Raw genomic sequence first — 24,812 nt, forward strand, 5'->3', positions numbered from 1 at the left:
GCTGCCACCGTACCCCAGGATGAGCTCTATCGTGCCTTTCTGTTATAAAGATTGGCCTATGAAATTGGGAACTTGGAAATCAGAGATCTGAACAAAATAACGAGTCAGACCGAGAAGTCAAAAAATTATCGTCAGTATGACATTCCTAACTGTCGGACAACAATTTCAGTTTGTTCACATTGTTAGGTGATGATTTCTACTCCTCATCGTATCCCTTCATTTTCCCAACCCTATCTACACGAACATGGGCAAGCACACACCCAATCAACACCAAAGCTGGCAACTTCTGCAACACCTAAGATTCAACATTGAGCCGTTTATGCGTGATATGCCATATTGCAGTAAGAATCTACATTGAAAAGACAACACCTCACATCATAGGTGGAAAAATTAAGGAAAATACAGATCGATACAACGACCATTGATCTCACCTTTCGGCTTCCAAGCTCACCCTGGCCCTCCCTCCACTTTCCTTTCTTCTTCCCCTTCCTTATCTTGGACTTCATCTATTTCCCAAAATCGATGGTTTTGGTTTCAATACATCCTTTTCTTTTTTCCGCCTTTACGGATCCACTTCTTCATCAGGTAATATTACAGTCAACAAAGAATACTTAACCCGGAGAGAAATCCTGCCCTTCTCCACAAGAAGTCTAGCCCCCGAGACAACCCAATAACCAGGAGTTTCCTGTGGCCCCCTCATCATTTCCGTTGGATCAACAAACTTCAGAAGCTTAGGAGCTTGGATGGGTACTGGAGGGCCTCCGGGGTAAATGGCAGAGTTTATGTTCACATCAGCTGGCCGTGGAGGTGGCTTCTGAACTGTTGTAAAATGATGGCTGATCAGTGTTGATATGAGGCCAGATTTAGCAGCCAGCCCTGGAGATCCATCCCACTCGGGATGTTTCACAACTGTAGCTCCCAAAACAGTCGAGAAGCGGAGTCTCAAGAAGAGAATATTTTTCAATCCATGGTTTTCAATCTGAAATTGGGCTCCAGTTACTATAGACAAATCCTCATCCGACTCCACAGGAGCAGTGCAGACATGAGAGAAGTACTTCGATTGAACTTTCTCATAGTATTTACGATAAAAGGGCTCTTGGCAGAAGTTGCCACTCGGATCATCTTCGAGTTGGAAGATTTTGGGAAGAGATGAGAGGTGCTGCAAATGGATAGCCAAACAGTTACTCCTTTTACCTTCTAGATAAAGCCGGAGACCAGTCACTGGCCTCTTGCCGACATCAACCTGCCATGAAATAAATAAAGAACAAGTTACGGTTTCAGCAGAAAATAACGAAACCATGCCGAATACCCATTGTATCATCAGAACTTTTATGCCCAATTTCCTGTAAAGAATTCTAGGTCTTGTTTCTAACCAAGCATAGAGTAATATGGATTATCTATAATAACCGTCTCCAACTACTTTGCCACCTAACAAGACAACAATCCAGATTTGTTCATTCCCTTGGATTTAAGGATAATATACAGCTAGAACTCAAAATTGGGTGGAAATTTGAATAGGAGACAGATGTACATCCTGGGAAAATGGAGATGGGTAGTGTGAAACCTATGAGTATAACACCATTATAATTAAACTTTCAAATGCATCCAATGGAAAAACAAAAATTTGACAAGAGAAGAAGCTTTACCGGAGTGGTGTTCACATAAAGCTTTGGGCCCATTAAGCTAAACTGCAAAGATGCACAGCTTTGCTGCTTCCGTTGTGGACCAAGTGGAAGTTCACTGAACACAGGTGCCCATTGCCGTGGCAGCTGAAATTCCAAAAATTGGTGGAGCTCTTGAATTGGAGGTTTATCTGCAAGAACAGAAAGCCAGAGGATTAAAATTTTACAAATTGTTGGCTAATTGAGATCATCTCAAATATTTTGCACTAAAAGGCCAAAGAATAGGAAAAGAAGGACCAATATGAATGATGCGGTTGGGCAACCCAACAAAGAACTCCAAATTAAATTCATCAATGCAGGTAAACAAAAAATAAAAGGGAATGCATCAAATGAATGATGCGGCCCAATATTTTCTTGGCACGAAGACGAAGAAAAATGATCGCCAATTAAGGAGGTTTGGCAAGGCGCACCATGAATGGCACAACCGAGAGGCACCATGAATGGAACAACGCTTTCTTAGTTGTCATAATACTGTTGCCAGGAATAATTTATTGTTTACTGTATCAGTGTGTACCAATTACAAAAAAAAAAAAAATATGAACAATTCTTATTTGATTTATTTCAAGAACTGCGGTGAATTGCTCATTCAATTGAAGGTGTAGCAGAAACATCTGTAAGCATTTTTTTCACAACCTAAGTGACAGCTCCCACCAAAGCAGCAATAAATGGTTTTGGGAGGTGGACTTCATTTCAAGAATGGTTAATAATAATGAATTTTGTTATGATGTGTTGCTCAATAATTATAATTAAACATGCATTTCAATGTTACTTCTGCCCAAAATGCTGCTGTAGTAAGATGCATAAAGATTCATCAAAGACGGAACATTCTTCTGATATGTTACATATGTAATCTCTGTGTCCAATAATTTTCCCCCTTCATAGCAACTAAGAACAAACAACTCCTCGTAAGACATGGCATTTATGGTCCTCTGAAGTAGAAACTTAGACAGTTTATAACTTAGTTTACATAGCAGCCAATTGATCAACATTACTTGGTGAGGATTCTTGGTTAGGTATCTTAGGCTCCAGACTATCCAATTGAGACTTTGGCAACCAAATAGAAAATTACCCCATGTTTCATATTGGCAGAGGAAAGTAATGGGTAGGTTAGATCTCAACAAGAATGGTGTGTCATTTAACAGACTTAAACAATTTCATATGAGCAACAACTTGTCAAAGAGAAAAGAAAGTCCGAAGAGTGAGTTATCATGAAGTAAACATACCCTTCTTTGAAACAATAGGCCATAAACAGTAGAGAAATGGCATGAAGTAATGTGATCCAAATTTCTTAAAAGCATTGATGCAAAAATAAATGCACTGTATATACAAAAGATAAGAAGGCTCATGCTCACATCGTAAATAAAGATTGATGGCATGACTCAAGAATCCACTCCCTGGGACTCCATTCAATAGAGAGGTGATTGGGATGAAGGACATTGAGATCACATCAGGCTCATACTGGACAGTTTGTAACCACTCATTATGAGATAGGTGCCTATTATCACTTCCGCCCCTCCTCTTGAAAATGGTTAAAGTATCCTGCAATTAAACTAATTCAACAAACACATCCAAATTTAAACAATATTAAAAAGATATTGTTATTGAACCCTTTTTTAGCAGAGTTCTTCAACCAGGTTGTCAAGAGCATTATATAGTAATACCCACCTCCTTGTGTGAATAAGAACTTGATGGACTGGTATCTGCGAACCTCAGCCGCTGCTCCCTGATTTCAAACTGAAATAAAAATTATTAGATAAGATACCTTAAAGAAGAAGTCTACAAAATAAGCATTTTATTCCCCCAAATGGCTCAAAAAGTAGTTGGCAAAGGAACCAGACCACATTGCCAATTTAAATCAGGATTTTAAAATGTCAGATAACATAGAAATCCTAGCAACAGGACTATTAGGCACAGACCAAGAAGGACCAAACTCCAGTTATGAAGAAGAGTATTACAACCTCATACATACACAATTCGTGTGTGAGTTTGTGCACAAGGGGCGCCTCAAGGAGGGGGTGGGGGTTTATGATGATGCATAATTATATGGTTAGGGGGCAGCATACAGATAACCTGGCACAATATTAGAGCAAAACTGATCAAATCCCAGCTCAAGACTGAGAGATTTCATTACTTCTAAAATAATAATAACCAACAACACATTTGAAAATACAAAAATTGAGTTTGAAAAGCATCTAATTGACAGAGATAGCCAGGATAAAGGTACAAATTTTTCCCATTGTTCTGAAGGGGTTATAAAAACTCTTTAGGGCTTTTTAAAAGCTATTATGATGCAGGACAGATTTAGAAATCTATCTACATGAGCTTATGGTGGGTTTTATGTAAGAAAAAGTAATGATCTTGGTGTTTGTTATGCTAAGGAGAGGCTTTGACTTAGGGTTTGAAAAGAGTGAATTTTAGTGGCTAAAGGATTGGAGTTTATGGGTCACAAGTGTTAGTGTTAAGGGAAAGACTGCGTTTTGGGGTTGCAAACAAGGAAATAAAGAGAGCAAGGAGGTAAAGGGAAAACTTCTTGTTGTTCAGGGATTATAGTAATGTGAACGGTAACAGTGCACCAAAACATAAGAGAGAAGAAAAAAGAGCCCTTTTTTGCTGTTCAACAGCTGTGTGAACAGTAATATGAACAGTAACAATGTGCCAAAGAAGAAGAAGACTCTCCCAACAAAAGGCGCTTAACACTATTAGAAATTCTAGATCTATACCAACATAATCAAGAACATAACCCTACAAATAAAATTACATGCAGGAATTTATAAAATTTTAGATCTGCAACTGCACATAAAAAGGTCCTATTAGTCATAAACTAATGACTCAATTTACAAATTGTTTTAACCCTAGACTCCTAATGATGATCTTCAAAACTATATAAAACTTGTCTCAATCTGATGTAACAATTGAATCCTGCACAAAAGTTTTGAGTTACCAAAATTGAAAATTGCTTTAAATACAGCAACTTATCTTTATTCCATGACTGTCATATTATCTTCAATAGTTGGAACTGGGAGCAATTTGACCAGAATAGCATGTTTGCATTAAAGATGTTTTGTTACATTAAATGAAGTAGGTATTTGTTGTCAATAATTAAAATACAGTTCATTGTTTGGAGGATATCCACAATCATTAGGGTTAGGTTTTCATGTGAGATTCTGGAAAAAGAAAAAGAAAAAAGAGAAACGTGATTTAAATTATTGTGGTGGGGTTCGGGTCCAAGGGGCAAGAGGATAGGCTGTGGCTTTCCTCTCTGCCCTTGATGAGGAGCATATATAAGCCAGTGGGTCGAGAGCTTTAGGGGCTTAGGGGTTGGTTTGTTTTGTGGGATGTTGTTTGGGGCAGGTCGGTGTTGAAGTGTTTGTTTCTCGTATAATTTGTGTGTACTAGGGGCGCCTTACGCTGTTATCTATAAAATTTGCATTTACTTGTCAAAAAAATATTATTGTGGTGCTTTTGCCAAGTTGCTAGGCTTTATTGTGGTGCTTTTGCCAAGTTGCTAGGCTTTAGAGATTGGCCATTATTCAGGTATTAATCTAAAATATTTCCTTCCTAAAATTGAAGAGGAATCTTCTTAGCCCAAGAAGTGTTTTGTTCCCATTTGATGAAGCAGCTTTGCTGCGTCTATAATTAAAATGCGGAGCTTGTCAATTGCCCTGGTTTTCTATCATGACAGAACAATACATTAAGCTTTACTGATAGCCATACATCAATTGGTTAATCTCCCAATTTATTTGGTTTTCCATTTCACAAGTCTTTTCTTTCTTTTTCCTTGTATTTTTTTTTTTGGTCTCCCTCCCTCCCTCCAAAAGATGGAGAGATAAACTATGTAATCAATAGATCTCAGTAAAGCCCCAAGTTGTATTGGACAAGGAAACCAGGAATCAGGACAAACTCAGTATCTAATTCTAAACCACAGAAAGCAAGCCTCATACAACTGTTATAGATTATCTTAATCAAAAAGACATGCACCTCCATACAAGTCTAACGTATTCCTTTTCACTCTTTTCTTTCTCATTGAGAAAAAAGGAGTTAGGATCCTAGAAAGAATTCAAAAGATACACCTTTTCTATCCACCAAAATTATCCTGCCAGATTTCCTAGAAACTTCAAAGACAGTACTCTTCAAAAACCTTCATGATCCCTTATTCCCTTTTGTACCATAGATGCAGGTGAAAACTACACCTTTCCATTCTGTGAAAACTACACCTTTCCATTCCAATCTATCGTTAACAAAGAACACATGCCCAGTTACAACCCTCAAAGAGATTTCATCTGCTCATCAAACCCAATTTTGTAGACGAGAATTTATTAAACCAGCATTTTGCACTAAAATAAATGATTTTATTGTAGAAGCATTGCAAGCCCGATTTTCATTTCTATATAATTATTTTTTCATATAGATCATGAAATCCATTAAAAGAGCACAAAAAGGGCTGCAACCCTATCTACGGGGAGTGTACAAGAAACACCTACAGCAAACCAAAAACAAGACTAAGATCTAAGATTACAGAAACTATCTAGATAAATGTTAGTGTGTCAATTGGATTGAATAATAACTGGAATAATAACGGAAGCAAGAAAGAGAGAAAAGACACAGGATTTACGTGGTTCGATCTGTGACCTATGTCCACAGGGTAAAGCCCAAAGGGCTACATTATACTCTTATTCACTTTGTTGTCCACAATACAAAGATCCCTATTTATAGGGTTTAGAGTAAATACTAATATGGTAATCAAATCATGGATTCACTGTAAATAGAGAATATTACAATATCAACCAAATAAGAAATATACGGAAAATATAATATATTTTTCATATATTCTAACAGTTAGAAACAATCCCAAACCAGAACTTTTTTTTTTTATATAGGTAATCAAAGAAATATATAAAAAAAGCGTAAGGCAAACACGCCCAAACCAGAACTACCACAAAGAATCAGATTATAATGGTCTGAGGAAGACAAATGATTTAGTGATGCCTCAAATATCAAATTTTTAGAATTAAAATTTACTAGTATAGCCAAATTTATAACACACCTTCTCATTCTGGTACACTTTTTCAGAAGCTATGCCATTTTGTCCACTGGCATCTAAAAACCTTTTATCTGCCATCTCCTTCAATCTTTTCTGTACATCAGCAGGTTGAAGAGTTGATGAATGCTGCTGCTTCACATATATTACATCCCTCCCTCCCATCTTCACACCAACAATAATATGGGTACCAAATGTGTCAATAAACCTGGAATGATGAAAAATCTCAAAAAAATCAAGCCAGTTCTTATTCTAATATATGGTGCAATAAGATCAAATAAATATGAACATAACTAGTAGTATATTGTATATTAATAAAAGCTTCAAATCAAATTTAGACCCCTTGTTTACTCTTCCTCTTTTTTCTCCTTAAAACAATTTTACTAATCAGTAAGATAAAATACTAATCAATTGCACAGCAAACCTTTACCCTTTCCACACAGGATACTTGTATCAACCAATAGAAACAACAATATAAAAGTTGGTTAAATTGTTATCCTAATGATAGCATCATGTCAAAAAATGCTGAGGTGAAAGGTGATAGAGCAAATTGATGACTCGTATAACCTCTAGTTTGCAAGCAACAACTATCAGAGAAAATGTTACCATAGTCACCAACCTGTAGCCAAGCCTAGTAGGATGGGCTGCCGGGGCCTTGATACAAGGAAAAGAATAAATTTGTATTGCACTGTATACTAATTCTGAAAGTCCAGAGTGACATGTTGAACACTTTAATTTCAAGACGCAACCCAGAAGTTGCGCCTTTTTTGAAAAAGCAAAGGCCAAAGATTTAAAGAATAAAAAGAAAATAGAAACTAGTTTGGACGGCTTTTAAACAGGATGGTCCGCCAACAAACAAAAAAAAAAAAGTTTGGAGATTTCTGAGACGACATCATTGGTGTGTTCTAGCCATAATGTGTTTGTCATGAAATTTTAGATCTGTGGATAACTTATTATTTCAGAAGAACTATGCAAGATGTCATAAATCCACAAAGAAAAATTTCTTTATTCTTCCATGTAACTCAGACTAACCAAAACCATCCATCAATTTATTAAAGTGTCAGTAATCACTCAAGACAGGAATATGGTACAATAATCTCCCGCTAAAGATGATGCTAATGAAAATTTTGCACTTCATGAGTAATCGTGTTCATGGTCATAGGGACAGAGGAGAGCGAGAATGGCTAAATTTAGCTCTAATATGTATGTATGAATACTGGACAAACATATACATTTAAAATTGTTCATAAAAGCAAAACATATTGCTAGAAAGGAAAACAATGAGTAACTTCATCAAGAGTTCTCCTAAAAGAGGAAAAAATATGCCAACGCATTTATGACTTTAACTGGTTTGACATTGGTAAGAAAACGCAAGTAGGATTAAGGCTTTCTCAAGTTATTCTACCACCAACGAAAAGGTGAAGGTGAAGCACACGCAAAAACAAATTCAGAATATTTAACCACCATATATTGAAATCACACGTGAAAGATGGTTCCTATCCAATACTTTTTCTTTGACCATTTCATAGAACTCCTACACGAGAATATATGTGCATCACAAGAGACAAGACATTAAATTCAATAAACTTCCTCCTGAATAACCAAGAAATCAAATGCTAGTATTTGGAGACAGAACGCTTTCAAGAATGAGATTGGCATCAGAGCAACAGCAATGTCGTTGCTTGATTGAGAACACATTCACAGAAACTCTATATTTCACCTTGCCAGTGCATCAGGTTCCCATGATGATGGAACAGCTTTCTTAACATGATCACGGAGTACCATCTGGGATTTCTCCAATGCAACTGTATAGAGCGTGATGAACACCCCATCAAAAGCAAGGGTCTTAGTGTTGGCTGCATCTTTCTGCCAACAACTTGAGAATTCGAACATGGTATTGAAGAGGCCTGAAGGAATTTTGCCGTTCAAATTTATTTCCTGATTGAACTGCTCTGACATCTGCAGAAGAGAGAGAAAAATGTCAAAGCACCCTAAAATTGATTAGAAATTTGTTCTGCTTCATCACTCTTGTTGTCAAACAGATGCACATTAACGAAGATACAGAAACATTCAGTTCAGACAACTGAATACTTGTAGTAAATATTACGCAATTAAAAATCCTCATTAAAAAAAAATTTCTTATTCAATAAAAATTGAATCCCAAACCCCAACCACTCTGAATCACCAAGCAGTAATAAGGCCAGGATTTTGAACTGAGGTTGAAAGGGAGACTAGTTAATATGAATTGTGCAATTAAAAACCAAAATAAATTAGTCAAAAAAAGGAAGAAGGGAGAAAGGGAGAGGGAGAAGAATATTGACAAATACAGATCAGAATAAAGTTAATTAAAAAAAATATATATTGAATTTATAACAAAATTCTCAGAATTAAGAATCAATCTACTACAACCATGCGACCAAGGAAAAAAGTATATTACACCCACAACGAAACTCCTCAATTCCACCAATAATCCAAACTAAAATTGTCCACAATTCTCAATAAATGGTATAACATATTTAAAATGTATCGCACAAATGCTCAAATTCAAGCAACAGTCAACCTAAGGAAACTGAATCGACAGAACTCAAGAGCTTCTCACAAAGCCTGGCACTTGTCCTTGTGGTTACCGAGCTTGTTCTCGAGCTTCTCAAATGTGGACAGAGCAGTATTAATCTTGGATATTTCGGAGGCAACAACTTGTATGGGTGTTGATCTAGAAGATCCTACATGATGGCAAAGAACCAGATGGATAGCCCCACTTATGCCTAATAGCACCGCTTCAAGACTTTTCTTTTTCTTGAATAGAGGAGGAGATCTGTTTAGAGGAAATTGAAAAATGGAACAACTTGAAGAAAAGGTGGCAATAAGAGATCTGGGGATTTCCCTTTTGGTTTATTCCTCTTCAAATGCCCTTTTTTGTCAAATGCCTCTGCCAAATCAAGCCATCCTCCCTTTCTCTCTTTTGTTAAACAATTAACTTAACTTTTGCAATGTTTTTTAAACTAAATAATATGGATGCATACCAATGCGACTTTATTTTCTCCGATCATGTGAGTACCATATCACAGTTAGTGGTACCAAATTGATGGGAATAAATGGGAGGATGGAATCAACAATAACCTGAAACTTTAGGGTTTACATTGCTCCAGGACCAAGTTGACGACAAACATAAACTTAAGAACCAAATTGTATTTTACCCAAGATTTTATGAGTATATATGCTTCAAGATTATGAGCAACTGAACAGTGAACTGAGGTTAACAAAATCATGAATCAACTAGTTTCAAAAGCAATGCCAATTTGTCAAAAATTGGTAGGGAAAGAATACCTGTTGGAAAGAGAGGACATCGGACCTGAACCGGGTACGTTCCCCTTTATCACATTTTATTGATTTGGAGACATTTGGGATCAAAATTCCACCAGGTAAAACAATCTCACGACCCCCATCTTCATCAATCTCAATCAACCGCGAAACTTTTGAGTTACCTTTACAGTACTTGAGCCTTAGATCTTCTGATATATCGTATCCACAACCAATTGCCCTAATTGCGATCTCAGCAGCTTCAGGAGCTGGAACCTTTAGTGCCATTACTCTATCATCACTCTTCTTCACCCAAACCAGATGCAAACTCTACATATGGTTCAAAACACGCATACTTAGCTCCAATTAAAAACTTTGGTAAACTTTCCACAAATAAGCATACGCTTTATAAAGCTCAAATAAGCATATTCAGCTACAATTACAACTGCCATACTATTTTCCACAACAAAGCATATCCATACTGCACATAGAGTTTAAAAGCATTCAAATTCAGCTCAAATTACGCAAATTTTTCACAAATGAAGCAGATCCAAACTCTAGATGAAGTTCAACTTCCCAAATCAGCTCAAATTACACAAATGTCAAACATTTTTTCAACAGAAGCGTACAACTGCACATAGAGTTCAAAACATTCAAATTTAGCTCAAATTACGCAAATTCCATACAAGTTACACACATTAGGCAGATCCAAAACTCTAGACATGGTTCAAACTTTCCACATTCAGCTCAAATTACGCAAATTTCATTCGGTTCTTACAAAACGGAACAGATCAAGCTCTACGCTTAGTTCAATAATCGCATATTCAGCTCAAACTGCGCAAATTACACACATTTATCACACACAAATCAGATCCATACTCTTTTACACAATCAAGAAAAACATGCATATCCAGCTCAAAATTCAAGCAAAATTGCATACATTTTTTCAACCTCAATCTGTTCTCTCGGAAATCTTCAGCTCCAAACACTGAACTCAGAAATTCAGCAAAACTTGCACAAAGTTCGGCCCGAGACGAAGCTCTTCGATCCGAAACAACTCGAATGGCGATACGAAGCTTCGAGACTTGGAAAATTCGAGACGATTTCAGAAAGAGAAAAACCCTAACCTCAGAGAGAGAGAGAGAGAGAGAGAGACGTGCGGAATGCACGCGTGAGTGAGGGTTAGAGAGAGAGTAAATATTGAGCTTTTTGACCGAATTTAAGAAAAAGATTTTGTTTTGACACGTAAGAGGCTGAGACTTTAAAAGGGATTCGGCATCAAGGGAGAGTCAAAGAGGTACGAGTTTCAACGTAGATGAGATGCTATCATGGCGAGGTGTTGAGGAAAGTTAAAAAGACTGCCCAATCACAGTGGGACGATGACATTTTTTTTTACCACCATGGTTTCTTAATAGATAAGACCAAAGTTATATATGTGATATTTTTATGTCATAATTATTTTATAATATTTACATGTCGGTTTTAATTAATTTTTAATTTTTTTTAATAAAAATTAAGTGAAACTGATCGTAAAATAATTATGAGATAAAAATATTATTTTTAATATTATTTTCTCTACAAACCAATTATTTTGACAAGCAGAATGCTATGTACATGCAGTTAAAAATACTATCAAGATTCTTTATCATTTTTAGTGTATTTTACCATGTAAAATTTTTTAAATTATTTTTTAAAATATTTATGATAAATGTTAAATTAGTCAACGGTGAGTTCGGTCCATGACCACTGCCAGATCAAACCCTCACTTTACTAACGGCAACAGTTTATCAAAAAAATCTTCGTCCGTCTGATCCTCCACCTGAAATGGAGGATTTGAAGCCACTTCCCAACCCCTAATCCATCACCATCCCTCACGAATACACATAAGTTCATAGGTGTAGCCAATCTAACAAGAGTGAAAGATAGTGCATGAGAGAGAGAGAGAGAGACCGAGTACCAGGGAGCTGCAGATGATGGTGGAATGGAGAGGAAGAAACCACGTGCGGACTTAATAGAAAGAAATATGAACAATCAGCTCATACGAAGCTTCGAACTCGAGATCTGAAACTGTGCCCATTACTATAAACTTAAGTTCGGGAACGATTTCAATGGATTTTCTTTAGAAACAATAAAATTGTTTTCAAAATCAAGTTAGACCCGTTTCCTTAAAATGTGTTTCAGGCCAAAATTGTTTTCTGTCATTTTTGTTTCAATACTTGTATTTAGATTTTATATATATAGTAATCCGATGCTATACGGCAACTCTATTGTGTATTTATGAATTTGTTGGCCATCTCGTTGACATTGAAACTCAATTTGCAGGGGAATTAGTTACACATTCATTCTTCTTTTATTGGTTGCTGTCTTCACTTGCGTGACTGACTGGGAAACTTGATTAGACATTTACCTCTTAAATTTGGTAGGAATCGGTTTATTTACCATTTTCATGGTAGTCCATTCACGTTTATTAAGCATTAATTAGTTAGTTTCTCAGCAAATTTTTTGTTCAATACTTCAATTAATGCAGATATAATTATTGATTGAGATTGATGTAGGGAAGTCCAACTGCTCAAGCTTGTTATGATATGATAAGGCCATTTCCGGTAGAAGCTCTATTTTAACCAAAAAGTTAAATTAGATTATTTTTATCTTTTTTTCTTCATCCAATAGAGTAGTTATCTTAACTTTTTTTTTTTTAACTTCATCTACTGGCTATTCACTGTTCATCGGTTGTTTTATTTTATATTATATTTTCTCTTTCTCTCACCATCTCTCCACTTCAGCCTCTCTCTCACTCGCTCATTTCTCATCTGCAATCCCTCTCTTTTAATCCCGCATATCCCCCACTTCCCCGCTTAGGGTTCGACGAAGAAGGGAGGAGAAGAATCAGAGAGAAGGAGATCTGAGAAAGATGGGCCGACCGAGGAGAGGTGCCGATTTTTTCTGGCAAGCAGAGGTGCCGATTTCCGTCGAGCAGAGGCTCCGATTTTCTTGCGGGTCGCGAGTCATCGTCCAATGGTTGAAGGGTGATTTCAGGCGAAATGAGATTTTATGTGGATTCTTCCTTAGTTGGTCGATTTGGTGTGTTCTCTGTGGTGGCGTTAGTAATTTCAATTGTGTGTGTGTTGGCTGTGTTGTGAACTTCCGGCTGTGTGTGTGAATCTCTTGTTGGATTTGTGAATTTGGGTTTGATCAATTCTGGAGATAATTGGTGTTTGTTATTGTTTAGGCCGGAAGTTAATTGGGTGTGGAATTCTAGTGAACCCACCGGCAAGGAGGAGTGACCGGAGAGTGTTTTGGCCAGAAGTTGATTGGGTGTGGAATTATGGTGAACCCACCGGTGAGGAGGAGTGACCGGAGAGAGAGAGAGAGAGAGAGAGAGAGAGAGAGAGAGAGAGAGAAATAAAACAATAAAACAATATTAAAAAATATTATTTAAAGAAAATAAAGTGTGGAATAGAGATTATTGTTCGAGTGATTTTAAGAAAACCAGTGGTTAAAGTAGAGATTGATGCTTTTTTGGTAGCTATTTTAACTCTAACTGCTGAAGATGGCCTAAGAGAGTGTTTTCTGTTACAATATAATATAAAGGTAAATATAATTTTAAATATTTTTGAAGTATTTTGTATTTTTCAGTGTTTATTAATATTTTTTTAAAAAAAATTATCAAACAAATCCAATTATTAATTATAAAGAGATCAAAGAACCAAATCATAGGAGGAATGCTGAGACGATCAAGAGAACATGAAAAGATAAATTTTTAGTTTAATTCTTTTACATATCTTTTCAAGTACTAGAGGAATTTTATTTTATTTTATTTTTTTTTGGCAAATGACATTCATTCAATACAATATAGGAAAATGTTTACTTTCATTTTCTTACACGTCTCGTCTATTTCTGTATAAGAGATGTGCAAATTCACCATTGAATTTATGAAACCACATATACGTTCCACAGAGATTCAATTGTATATTTGCAAATAAAATAAAATAAATAAATGTACAAGAAAATGACATCAAATACATCTCAACAAGGGTGGAGGCACTTAGAGGGTGGATTAACCCTTAAAAATTAATTTTTGCTGGGGCATCATATGATTAACCCTATTTTTGCCGGGTCCATGACCCCCCAAAAAATTTCAAAACCCTTGAAAAAATTAAATTAAATTTAAAGGTTAATCATATGATGGCTCTGGCAAAAATGAAATTCAACCCCCCTAAAAAATTTACTCTGCTAGTAAAAACTAGTTTACGTAATAGAATGAAATATGTGTTTTTGACAGATCATTTGCTAGTTTATATTGAGAAATAAATATCTAAGGATTTCATTACATAAATGATAATGCATGGATGAATTTTATTTCATGAGAGACCGTCATTGAACACACTTCGAAAGAGATACAAAGTTCTTTTTTGGTGTTTTTTTTTTTTTTTTTTTTTTTTTTTTTTGTTGTACATGTCTATAACAAACTATAACATTTTTGTAATTCGTAAGAAAATTTATTTTTAAAGATATTTTATAGGCATGTAACTTTTATATATAATACTTATGACTTATGACTTAATATGAAATTAAGTTTAAGACTTGTCTATTTTTATTTACATGCGTGCACATATAGAAGAACTACATATTTAATTAGGTTCAGACCCACTAAAAAATTCCTTGTTCTTCTCTTCATCTCAATACAATAAGAATAAAAATCACATATACAATATCACTCAAAAATAAACAATATAAGATAGAACTAAAAATAGGCCAAAAACTTCATCAAATAAAAAAGTCGCAGGAGAACCTAACGATTTAAGAGAAGTAACAAATCAAAGCTAAACATCAATGGATTGTTGGAGGAATGAACTTGTATCACAATGGATCTACTAATACTAACTCGTGTGCACTTGCCAATAAAAAAAAATTACCCAAAACAAATGGCCGGACGTTATTCATTCTATGGTGATACAATAAATAATCACCCTAGCTAGGTCCATTCAAGCGACTTCTACATAAAAAATAATAAGAGAGGTATAAACCCGCTATGGAGAGGTATCTCCCGCTCTCTCCATTAAGTTCCCTCTTATATAATTATTTACTGACTTAAGCATTGGAGGCTCTTTCAATCTTTTGAGACTAGTGGTTTCCGGTTTCTTTTTATCTTGTTTTGCAAGAGCCCCGTTGCCAATCCGACAATACAAAAAAATATGCTTCAACATTTTATGATCTACGCTCGGACTTTGGAAAATTTATTTTGAGCTGAATTTATAGTGCTTTAGGTCAAGCACTTGGGAGGTCTTTACCTGCTGGTTTACTATTTATGTTGGTTAGATCTAGAGTTAGAGCTATATCTAAGTCTAACATGTGAACAAGTTTGACAATATTTTCACTATGAGCCACATCATTGGTGTGAACAATGAATTATGCACAAAAGTATATAATTGAACAGATCGTGACTTGTTACCCCACATGCATGTTCACGACATGCACTATCGTTATCAACTATATATGTACATACACAGGATATATATAATTTATTAATTTTCAAAATAAAGAACCCCACAGAGATTCATATTTGAATCTTGGGTTAATTGATTCAAAATTCAAAGAAGAAAGCTGTTGCGGTCCTGGCAGCCATTCAAAAGCAATCACGAGATGTACGTGTAAGACTTCAGAATATTGACATGTTTATAAAGAAACTCAAAATTTGATAACTGTGATATATATGTCGTAATCATGCCACGCACAAGACAATATATATGTAGATTGTACAAGAGATAAAATCGACATGTTATGCACTTCCTTTTCCTAATCAACATGATATACATTTTTTAATGTTACACGTACAATTCTATTGGAGAGGAAGCAATTGTCATAATAATTGTCATGCTGATGCAACCAAATGAAACTTATAACTGTCATTCGTATTTATATTATTGTTCCGTTTGTTTCGACGTAAAATGTTTTTTGTCGTAAAATATTTTCAATAAAATTATTTTTCAGAAAAAAATGATTTTCTTAAAAAATATTTTTCGGCGTTTGACTTGTACGAAAAAATACTAACGGTGTAAAATAGAATTTGGCAACCGCCATCGAAATTCGACGACGTCTGGTCATCATCGCCGGATTCTGGTTCGGCCGGAATTCGGCAAAAATTTATGGATTTCGGCCGTACTGATCATATTATGGCCAGTTTGATCGGAATTCGATCCGCTAGAATCTGGCAACGTCCATGGATTCCAGAAGAAATTTTCAGGTTTCTGCCAAACTGGTCGGAATCCAGACGATACGGTTGGAATTCAACTGTACTTGTCAAATTTCGGCCAATTTGGCCTAAACCTGGTCAGTGCCGTTGGATTTCGGCAATCGGATACCAAAATTTGAGGATATTCAACAGTAGAGTCGGGCTACCAATAAACTCCAATACTCGACGACAGCGGATTCCCACAAACGTGCGTGCAAGAACGAAGAGTTTAAATCCAGAAAACGATTTACGATTTTTCCAAAAATTAATTAGGATTTTGCAGTCAAACTGAAATTAAATGATTTCTGTTGACCATTATTTTTGCCCGTACCAAACACAAAAAAAATGTCAAAAATATTTTACACCAAAACAAACAGAGCATACAACTATTATCACAACTTGTTGAATACAATTAGTAAACCCATTTCTACCAATCACCCTCACCGCCAGATTTCATGCACCATTGGATTTTTTGAAAGCTTTGTTGAAACAATAGCTGCCTATCCACTATTCACACCATAAAAAGTTTTTTTTTTTTTTTTTTTTCATTTTCCTTTTTTTCTCTTTCTTTTACTCCATATTTCTTTCACATTTTTTCTCACACAAAATAATATTTAAATGCAAATAAATAATAGAATATAAAATTCATTAGAAAAAAAATAAAAAAATAATAATTAAAAAAAATAATTATATTTTTTTAATACTACTTTAACTATTATTGTTGAACATCCATGCCATGCATGCTCTAATGCTAATGCCTTGTGCCCTTGCACATTCAATGCTCCAAGTCATACTTTTTTATTGCGATATGTGATGTGACGTATAATCTCAACAAAAACATGTGAATTGAGTAGTTCACGAGTGGGGAAAAAAGAAGTAGGGTTAAATTTGGGCCATTAACAAATAGTCTTTTGGTTTAAAAATTTGAGAGTTGTTACACATCATTTTTCGGTCAATTTGCTGACAATCTATTTTGCAAATTAATTATTAGATTTGTTGTCCCATACAAGGTTTATTTAATAATCTAAATTAAAAATAAAAATTATCAAATACAATTTAAAAGAATTACCGTTGCTCTCTTAAAATTGCTTTCTATTTCTAATTTGATTAGGAGAAAAAAAAAATACTACTAAAATTACGTATATTTGGGTATGTTTATTAATAAATAATTTAAAATATAAAACACTTTAAATTGTTATATCTTTTTGTCATGTTTCAAACATTTTTTCAAATCAAAAACCAAAAACCAAAACACAAAACAACAAACCGTCCCACCAATCTACCGCATTGCAGGTACACTCATCCACGTCATGTCTCTAGCACGTTTCCAACCAACAGTTTGGAATGGAATAATTCCTATTCCAATTGACAGTAATTTTTAGGCTTTCCGCAATTTGGATTGTCGTGTCAACTCATCGGATTAGCGTGTCAATCCATTTAACTAATTTGATAAAAAAATGTGTAATTATCACGTTATAAATATGTTATAAATTGATTGATGGGTCATAAACGGATCATAAACGTATTATAAACAGGTTGGTAGGTCATAAACGGGTTGACGGGTCATAAACGAGTTATAACCTAAACCCAAACTCTCTATATTCATGTCGTGTTCGTGTCAAATTCGCGGAATGTATCAAAATTGTCAAGCTTAGTAATTTTGTAAAAGATTTATATTAGACCCACTTATTCAAATAATCTTAGACCGCTTGAATGCTTGATTATTTACTCAGGCCCGATGCTAAAGACTTTTTTGAAATAAATTAAATTATGAGAGAAAAGTATATTCAATGCATAAAATAATTAGTCTATCATTTATATTTGAGGTATGAACCTATTTATAGACAAAGAAATAGAGTCAAACTTAAACTAAATTTACTATTTCTACTTGATCTATGAGTGCTTGAAATTTGATTTGCTTTTAGAGTTCTATCTCTATTTAACTGGAAGTTAAACTGTTAGACCACATTCTTCTTAGGATTATTCACAATATGTACAAATAAATTGTGGCATGTTCAGCCGTCCGGCCACTTATTCAGACAATTGCTACCGATTCAGACAGAGAATCTTATCCTTATTTCCGATCCCATGCGGCCGGGCCCTTTCTGGCCCCTCATCATCAGTGCCTTTTGCATATTTATTGCTCTCTTCGTCATGCTCCAAGCTGTACCTCTGACTCCTCAATAGGCCAGCAGCATATCCCCTCGACATTGAACCAACGTCACTTTTACCAGCACCAAAGCAATGAATGGTTATTCAAAGATCAAAGCCATTAACACCCAGAAATCAAGATCCATGGATTTCTCGGATGTTTTCTCATTTCCTCAGACCCCAGAAGCCACCAAAGAAACTGACTCAGACCCCAAATCGAAAGGCCACGAAGGCAGTCAAATCAAGGAGTCCAAAACAGAGAAAGAAGATGGAGATGGCAATGGGGAGAAGTTTGGCTCTGTTTCTTCGACTTCTGGATTCCAGTCTACAGTGAAGAGGGCATTCTCTGTGAAAAGATCTTCCTCCGTTTCAGAGAGGTACTGTAGGATCTATGATCAGTCTGTGACACTAGCATCACCCATTGATGCCGATGATGATGGTGATGAAGGTGGGGACACAATGAGGGAGACAAGAAGATCCATGAAGAAGAAGCATAGAGGAGGCAAGATCCTCAAAGCCTGTAAGCGCCTTTTTGGACTGTAGCTTAATAGCTTTCCTTTTTATGTAAGTGGCTTAATGAGTTGCAGAGATGCCAGCTGCTCAGGCTTTTTATATAAAAACTTTTTGTTAAGCTCAAATCATGGGGTGCTTAAGCTTTTGCTTACTTTCCTTTTTTACTGGACTTTGATCGGGGGAAAAGAAAATTTTTGGATGATTAATTTCTTGTTTGGATGGATTTTAGATTAGATTAAACTATCTTGCTTTTTGTTGCAGAGGCTCTTTGTTTTTTGGTTTTTTTTCCTTAAATTCTGTAGTAATTTTAGCTTGGAAGCTATGACATGTTGGCTACAAGATTTATATTTTGTTATGGAGTGCTTTTTTATTTTATTGTTTTCTTGATTGTGTTTGATGGTGAAAGGGCTCAAGAAGAAAATTAGATCTTTAGATGTATTGAGTAATTAATTATAATGGTGTATTTATTATGTGTTTGATTAGTGAGTAAAGCTTTTTTTTTTTTTTTTTTTTTTTTAAAAAAAAAAAATTGTTACAGAACTTAAAAAATAAAGGTATTTCCAATTGTGGGTAACTTACGAATAGTGAATTATCCTAAAGATTGGTTAACATCTCTCTTTCAACACTTTTTAAAGTTGTGTTCACAAAGTTCATCAAATGACAATCATTGCTGCAATGTTTTATGATGCAAGTATCTTACTATTCTAAGCGTGTTTCAAATGGCGTAAGTGTAATATTAACCATGTATATATAAATTATTGGATACCCTTAATTTTCAACTAGTTTTAAGGGTGAGTTCTATCTAAGATTTACATCATTTGGTATCAGAATCAGGTTCCATGTCGAGTATGGATTCGAACATAGTTTGTCAAGTATGAGATTGAATGGGTTGCGATTTTGTGGTCGAGTTACAGAGAAGACAACTTATAGGTTAATTAAAATGTTTTAGTACTATGGATGAGCATAGTGTTTAAGTCGTTAAATAAGCCATCAAAAGAGAAAGAACTACTCTCCCTTTGTAAGTCGATTTTTCAGGGTGAATTTCACTTAAAATTTATATCAAAATCCTTGGCAAATTGATGATAATAGAACTGATTGAATGTAAGGAAAAGCACATAGAATGTGTGCCTAGTTTTACATGCTTAAAATCATTCAGGGTATTATACACAGATCGTGATGAGGTGGATGGGAGCATTCTCATCATAGTTGGGCTCTTTTATTTTTTATTTTTGTTCTTGTTAGTTCTAGATCCATGCGATATTTGCTAATTAATCACAAAATTTATATATGGTACCATCCATTATGGAGGAGTGGTCACCCTGCAATTATTTTTATTCTTCAAGTTGTATAAGAAGGAATATATCAAGATTGAAAATCCATTACTTAAAAACAAAGACATAAGAAATTTGTCGTCCTGTAAAGATGATGATATATGAAAAACTAACCAATAAAAAGCAATAATGCGAACATAAAAAATTATTACTATTACAATCCCCATCAAAATTTTATTCTAAATTGGGTTGAAATAAATATTTTCAACCCAATATATTAAATTGACATATATTTTTAAAAATGCATGTGAAAATCAAATATTTTAAGGACATATGTCAATTTAATAGGTCGAATTAGAGTCTGTTTGGATTTGTGATTTAAAATAGAGATTTTAAAATGTATGATTTGAAAAATACAATTTTTAAAAACGCAGTTAAGCGTTTGATAAAATCGCAGTTTCTCATTTAAATCGTGTGTTCTTAAAAGACACACTTTCCTACTATTTGAAAAATAAATTTTTCTACATTTTTAAATCTCTTTTGTTTAATAAAAAATAAAAATAAAAACACACTTACAAACAATACATTTTTTTTCCTGAGCAAGGAGACTAAAGATATATCTAATTAATATCTAATACTGTAAATTTAGAAAAAGATTCCAATAAAAGCCCCTCCCTTTAGTTTGTAACTGTGAATTGAATATTAATTAAATGAATAAAGTGAATATTGAATGAAGAAAGAGATGAAATCAAGGGGAAAAAAAAAAAACAAAAAATGCAAAGAGAATGGTTTGGAAAAAAAAAAGAGAAAGAAATGGAAGAACAAAAGTCATTTGGATTCATAATCCATATAAAAATAGAAACTAAAAATAAAAAAAGAAAAAAAAGAAATATCGAACTAGTTCTGATAATGGGCCTTTAAGGCCCAAAACCTCTTCGGTTCTCATTCTGTATCCAAGTCCTGCTGCAACTAAAGCTGCATGGAAGCCATCTAGTAAAGCACGTGTCATCAGTATTAGCGGCCAGGTGCATCTATGATTATTTGAATCTTAATACGCCTAAATTTGAATTAAATGACTAGATATTATGTATATTGTATTTTTATCATATATATATACTAATAAAATTTTAATAGTAAAATAAATGTCCCCAATTAGTCAATTTTCAAGTTATTCCGGGTTAGAATTCTTAATTATTATTTCTAAATTAAGTAGTAGACATTTTATCTTATCAGCATTTTCTATTTTATTATTTTCTATAATTATAATTTTCATACACAAAATAATAAAAATAGGAATCCATATATTAGGAAAGCGTAAGATAAAAACACGTGGAAAAAGAGAGATAGAGGGATGGAAATCCATTGAAAATATAGCGGCGGAGACGTATGCAGCAGAAAGAGACGAGTAATGCTACATATCACCTTTATGTTTTCCTTTTATCCTTCTAAAATTGATGTGACTCTTAAAATTACCACTGAATTTATGATAGACCACTGTTAAATTTTGATCTGATGGTAATTTTAAGAACCACATCAATTTTGAGGGATAAACGAGAAACATAAGGATGATATGTAACATTACTCGGAAAGAGACAGGGAACAACAGAGAGGTGTGTACGTACGTGGAAACAGTAAACCTTGTTTCTTCTAAACAAACACCCCCACATCCGTCTGTTTTCACTTCCTATTTTTGGGAAAATCTTCTAAATTAATCACCCTCAAACCTCTCTCGATTATTCTCGATCTCCTCCCATATTTATCTTTTTCCATTTAACCATCGTTCATTCATTTTAATCTCTTTCTTTTTCTCCTTTCATCTTCTTCTTCTTCATATTTTCTGTGTATATATATAATTAATGGTGGGTGAAGAAATTCAAGGGGGCGACAATGGCGGAGTGATGGATGAAGGGACGTTGTCGCCTAAGAACAGGGTGAAGTTCCTGTGCAGCCATGGCGGGAGGATCCTCCCTAGGCCCACCGACGGTCAACTCAAGTACATGGGTGGTGAGACACGTGTCATCGCCATCCCTCGTGACATCACTTTCTCAGGTTAATTTTGTGCATAGATTGATGGAGGATGTATTTTAATTTACATGCAATATTATACGTACATATATACATGCAGACTTGTTTCATATTTATCCGACATTACACATTTTTAGGTTATTTAATGGCCTCTGTCAACGTATATATGTGTGTGTCTATATATAATTATGTTTTTTTTTTTTTTAAGAAAAAATATCTCTTATATATATTAGAGATATAGGTTGTATTTGTTTTGAGGAAAATATATAACTCCTGTGCAAAAAGAAAAAAAAGAAAAGAAAAAAAAAAGAAAAGGAAAGTGAATCATATTTGTGTATTCTTTTTCTTTTTAAGGGTATTATTAATTAGAGATAGAACAAGATACACCCGTGAGGATCATGGTCCTCAAATTTTAAAATTTATACATAATTTGAGACGAAACCATGAGGTCCTTAGCCTTGGGACCCCTTGGTTTCGTCTCTAAGTGTATGATGCTTTGGATTGGCCTCACACGATCTCAAAATTTGTGCATAGTTTGAGACGGAACCAGGATGCCCTTGGCCCTGGGACCCTTTGGGGCATCCTGGGACCCTTTGGTTTTGTCTCTGGTTATATATATGATGCTTTGGATTGGGTTGAATTGGATTGTGAAAGAGTTTCACGAATGATTTAAGTTTCATTTTGATCTATATATGCTAGCCACTAGGTAATCATATAAATGATTAAAAAATTAGAACTTCAATTGTTATTAGTCTTTTTGAGTGTTAGTATGTTCTTGATTTTATTACAAATGGTATCAAAGCATAGAGACATGTGTTAAGAGTCAAACATTGATTATCTACCAAAATTTAATATGGGTGTTTGTCACACGTACGTAGTTGTCCCTTAAAATTTTAATATAGGTCCGAATAGTCTCTCACATAGGATTGTTCATTGCATATGCAATAGACAACTTCATTGTACCGGATCCCAATTCATTCTTCGGACCATCAAGTTGGTTAACTCAACCAAAAAAGAAATGGAAAAGTTCATGAAAAAATATAGAACACTTTATTTTCTCTGTCTCCAACTTTTATTTGGAGCTTGAGCATGTCCTTTTGAATGGCCAAAATTCACTAGAACTTAAGCAACTTCTTGTCTTGTGCACCATGTCATTCAGAGTGCTGTCATTATATATAGTGTTTAGCTTCAAGAATTGTTTAAAAAAAAAAATTAAAAAAAGAAAGAAAGAAAGAAAGAAAGAAGAAGAAGAAGAAGAAGAAGAAATCTTCACTTACTACACCTAATCTTTTATTACTTTTGCAATTATACTTTTAAAGCTTAAAAAGTGTTAATTTAGGAATACCATATTTCATAAGTTTGCAATGTCAACACTCTCATCCAAATTCTTCATTAAATCAAATGATTGATTAGTGAAATCCTCAAAATATTCCTAATATGTTTATAAAATTACAAAAATACCTTGAATTTTGATGGGAGTAGTTTGGGGATTTCATTTATTTCGTTATAATTTAAAAGTTTGACATTACAAGCTTTTGAAAGACGAAAACCTTAAATTAATACTTTTAAATTGAGGATATGATTACAAAAGTGACTAACTTTTGACATTTGCTAAATGCAATAATATAATTACATTGTCATTTTCCTTGTGGTCTCTTCTTTGTTGTTAAACAGAGCTAATGAAGAAGTTAACTCCACAGTTTGATAAGGAAATGGTCCTCAAGTACCAAGTAATCCCTGAGGATCTTGATGCTCTTGTGTCCGTCAGATCTGAGGAGGACCTAAAGCACATGCTCGATGAATACGACCGCCATGAAAGCCAAGGAACTCCAAGGCTCCGAGCCTTCTTGTTCCCGTCCATCAACCCGATCATAGTCGAGAACCAAGCAGCCGCAGCCTTCATCGAACCACCCCATGCACTAGATCAGCAGCGCTATATTGATGCCATCAATGGCATAACTCGTACAACTTCCGGTCGTTCTAAGCTCACTTTCAATGTCTCATCCGCCTATTCTTCTCCCCACTGCTCTTCCCCAAAAGCCCAAAATGTTGATAATTCTATGACCAATGACACCAACTTTATTAATGGTCGAGTTCCGATGCATAAAGTCCGGAGCTCTCCTAGCCTCCGCAGCCTCAACAACTTCCAACACCACGGCAACGGCGTCGGAAATGGCAATGGAAACCACCTCTTTTACCAGTACCACCAAAGCCGTCAACAACACCATTTCCATGGCTACCATTCTAGACCACCATTGGATCCTCACAAAGGTGTTGACATGGGGAGGAGCTTAATGGGTTATGGCGGCGGCATAAACCATTATCAGCCATCGAGTAGGCAGCACAGAGAGAGTGGATCGGCCGGCTGTGGGTATTGCAATGAGTGCGGGGTGTCTGTTTGTGGCAGTGGCGGGGTTGATAGATCAGGAACTGGAAGTCTTCCTCGGAGTCCAAGAAAGGCCACTTGGGAGTGAAGGCATGGAGATATATATTCAGGCTATCAAAAGGAGTAGCCAAATTAAGCAAGAGATCAACTTGTAAAAGATGGTATAGATGATTGTTTTTTTGTCATTCTATACCTAATTCTTTGGTGTTGGTTT

At 35.0% G+C, this 24,812-nt stretch overlaps 2 protein-coding genes across 4 annotated transcripts; one reads left to right on the forward strand and one right to left on the reverse strand.

The window, feature by feature from the left end:
• Window positions 1-117: 117 nt before the first annotated feature.
• LOC133881704 (MACPF domain-containing protein At4g24290) lies at window positions 118-11,229 on the reverse strand. 3 transcript variants are annotated; one of them, XR_009902579.1, is made up of 9 exons: window positions 10,961-11,229; window positions 10,048-10,350; window positions 8,441-8,679; window positions 6,727-6,928; window positions 3,348-3,416; window positions 3,035-3,221; window positions 1,647-1,813; window positions 432-1,243; window positions 118-349 (listed from the first exon to the last, which is right to left on the reverse strand). XR_009902579.1 is itself a non-coding variant. In XM_062320709.1 (8 exons), the coding sequence occupies exons 2-8, from the start codon at window positions 10,306-10,308 to the stop codon at window positions 563-565; spliced, it is 1,806 nt and encodes a 601-aa protein (XP_062176693.1). In that variant the 5' UTR covers window positions 10,309-10,350; window positions 10,972-11,229; the 3' UTR covers window positions 118-562. The 3 variants fall into 3 exon arrangements, 2 of the variants coding, with proteins under 2 accessions (XP_062176693.1, XP_062176691.1); XM_062320709.1 differs by having other exon boundaries at window positions 118-1,243; window positions 10,972-11,229; XM_062320707.1 differs by having other exon boundaries at window positions 118-1,243.
• Window positions 11,230-22,048: 10,819 nt separating this feature from the next.
• Window positions 22,049-24,686, forward strand: LOC133881332 (uncharacterized). The gene is made up of 2 exons (XM_062320254.1): window positions 22,049-22,236; window positions 23,887-24,686. The coding sequence occupies exons 1-2, from the start codon at window positions 22,086-22,088 to the stop codon at window positions 24,684-24,686; spliced, it is 951 nt and encodes a 316-aa protein (XP_062176238.1). The 5' UTR covers window positions 22,049-22,085.
• The last annotated feature ends 126 nt before the right edge of the window (window positions 24,687-24,812 follow it).

The sequence above is a fragment of the Alnus glutinosa genome, chromosome 11 (assembly GCF_958979055.1).
Source record: "Alnus glutinosa chromosome 11, dhAlnGlut1.1, whole genome shotgun sequence".
Classification (NCBI taxonomy): domain Eukaryota; kingdom Viridiplantae; phylum Streptophyta; class Magnoliopsida; order Fagales; family Betulaceae; genus Alnus; species Alnus glutinosa.

Excerpts from the sequence above, each read along its gene's own strand:
- LOC133881332 (XM_062320254.1), top strand. The coding sequence starts at position 22,086 with ATGGATGAAGGGACGTTGTCGCCTAAGAACAGGGTGAAGTTCCTGTGC. Across the intron at positions 22,237-23,886 it reads TCGTGACATCACTTTCTCAG|AGCTAATGAAGAAGTTAACT; the intron begins GTTAATTTTGTG and ends GTTGTTAAACAG.
- LOC133881704 (XM_062320709.1), bottom strand. The coding sequence starts at position 10,308 with ATGGCACTAAAGGTTCCAGCTCCTGAAGCTGCTGAGATCGCAATTAGG. Across the intron at positions 3,417-6,726 it reads AAGTGTACCAGAATGAGAAG|TTTGAAATCAGGGAGCAGCG; the intron begins GTGTGTTATAAA and ends TTTTTATTTCAG. Across the intron at positions 1,244-1,646 it reads TTTATGTGAACACCACTCCG|GTTGATGTCGGCAAGAGGCC; the intron begins GTAAAGCTTCTT and ends ATTTCATGGCAG.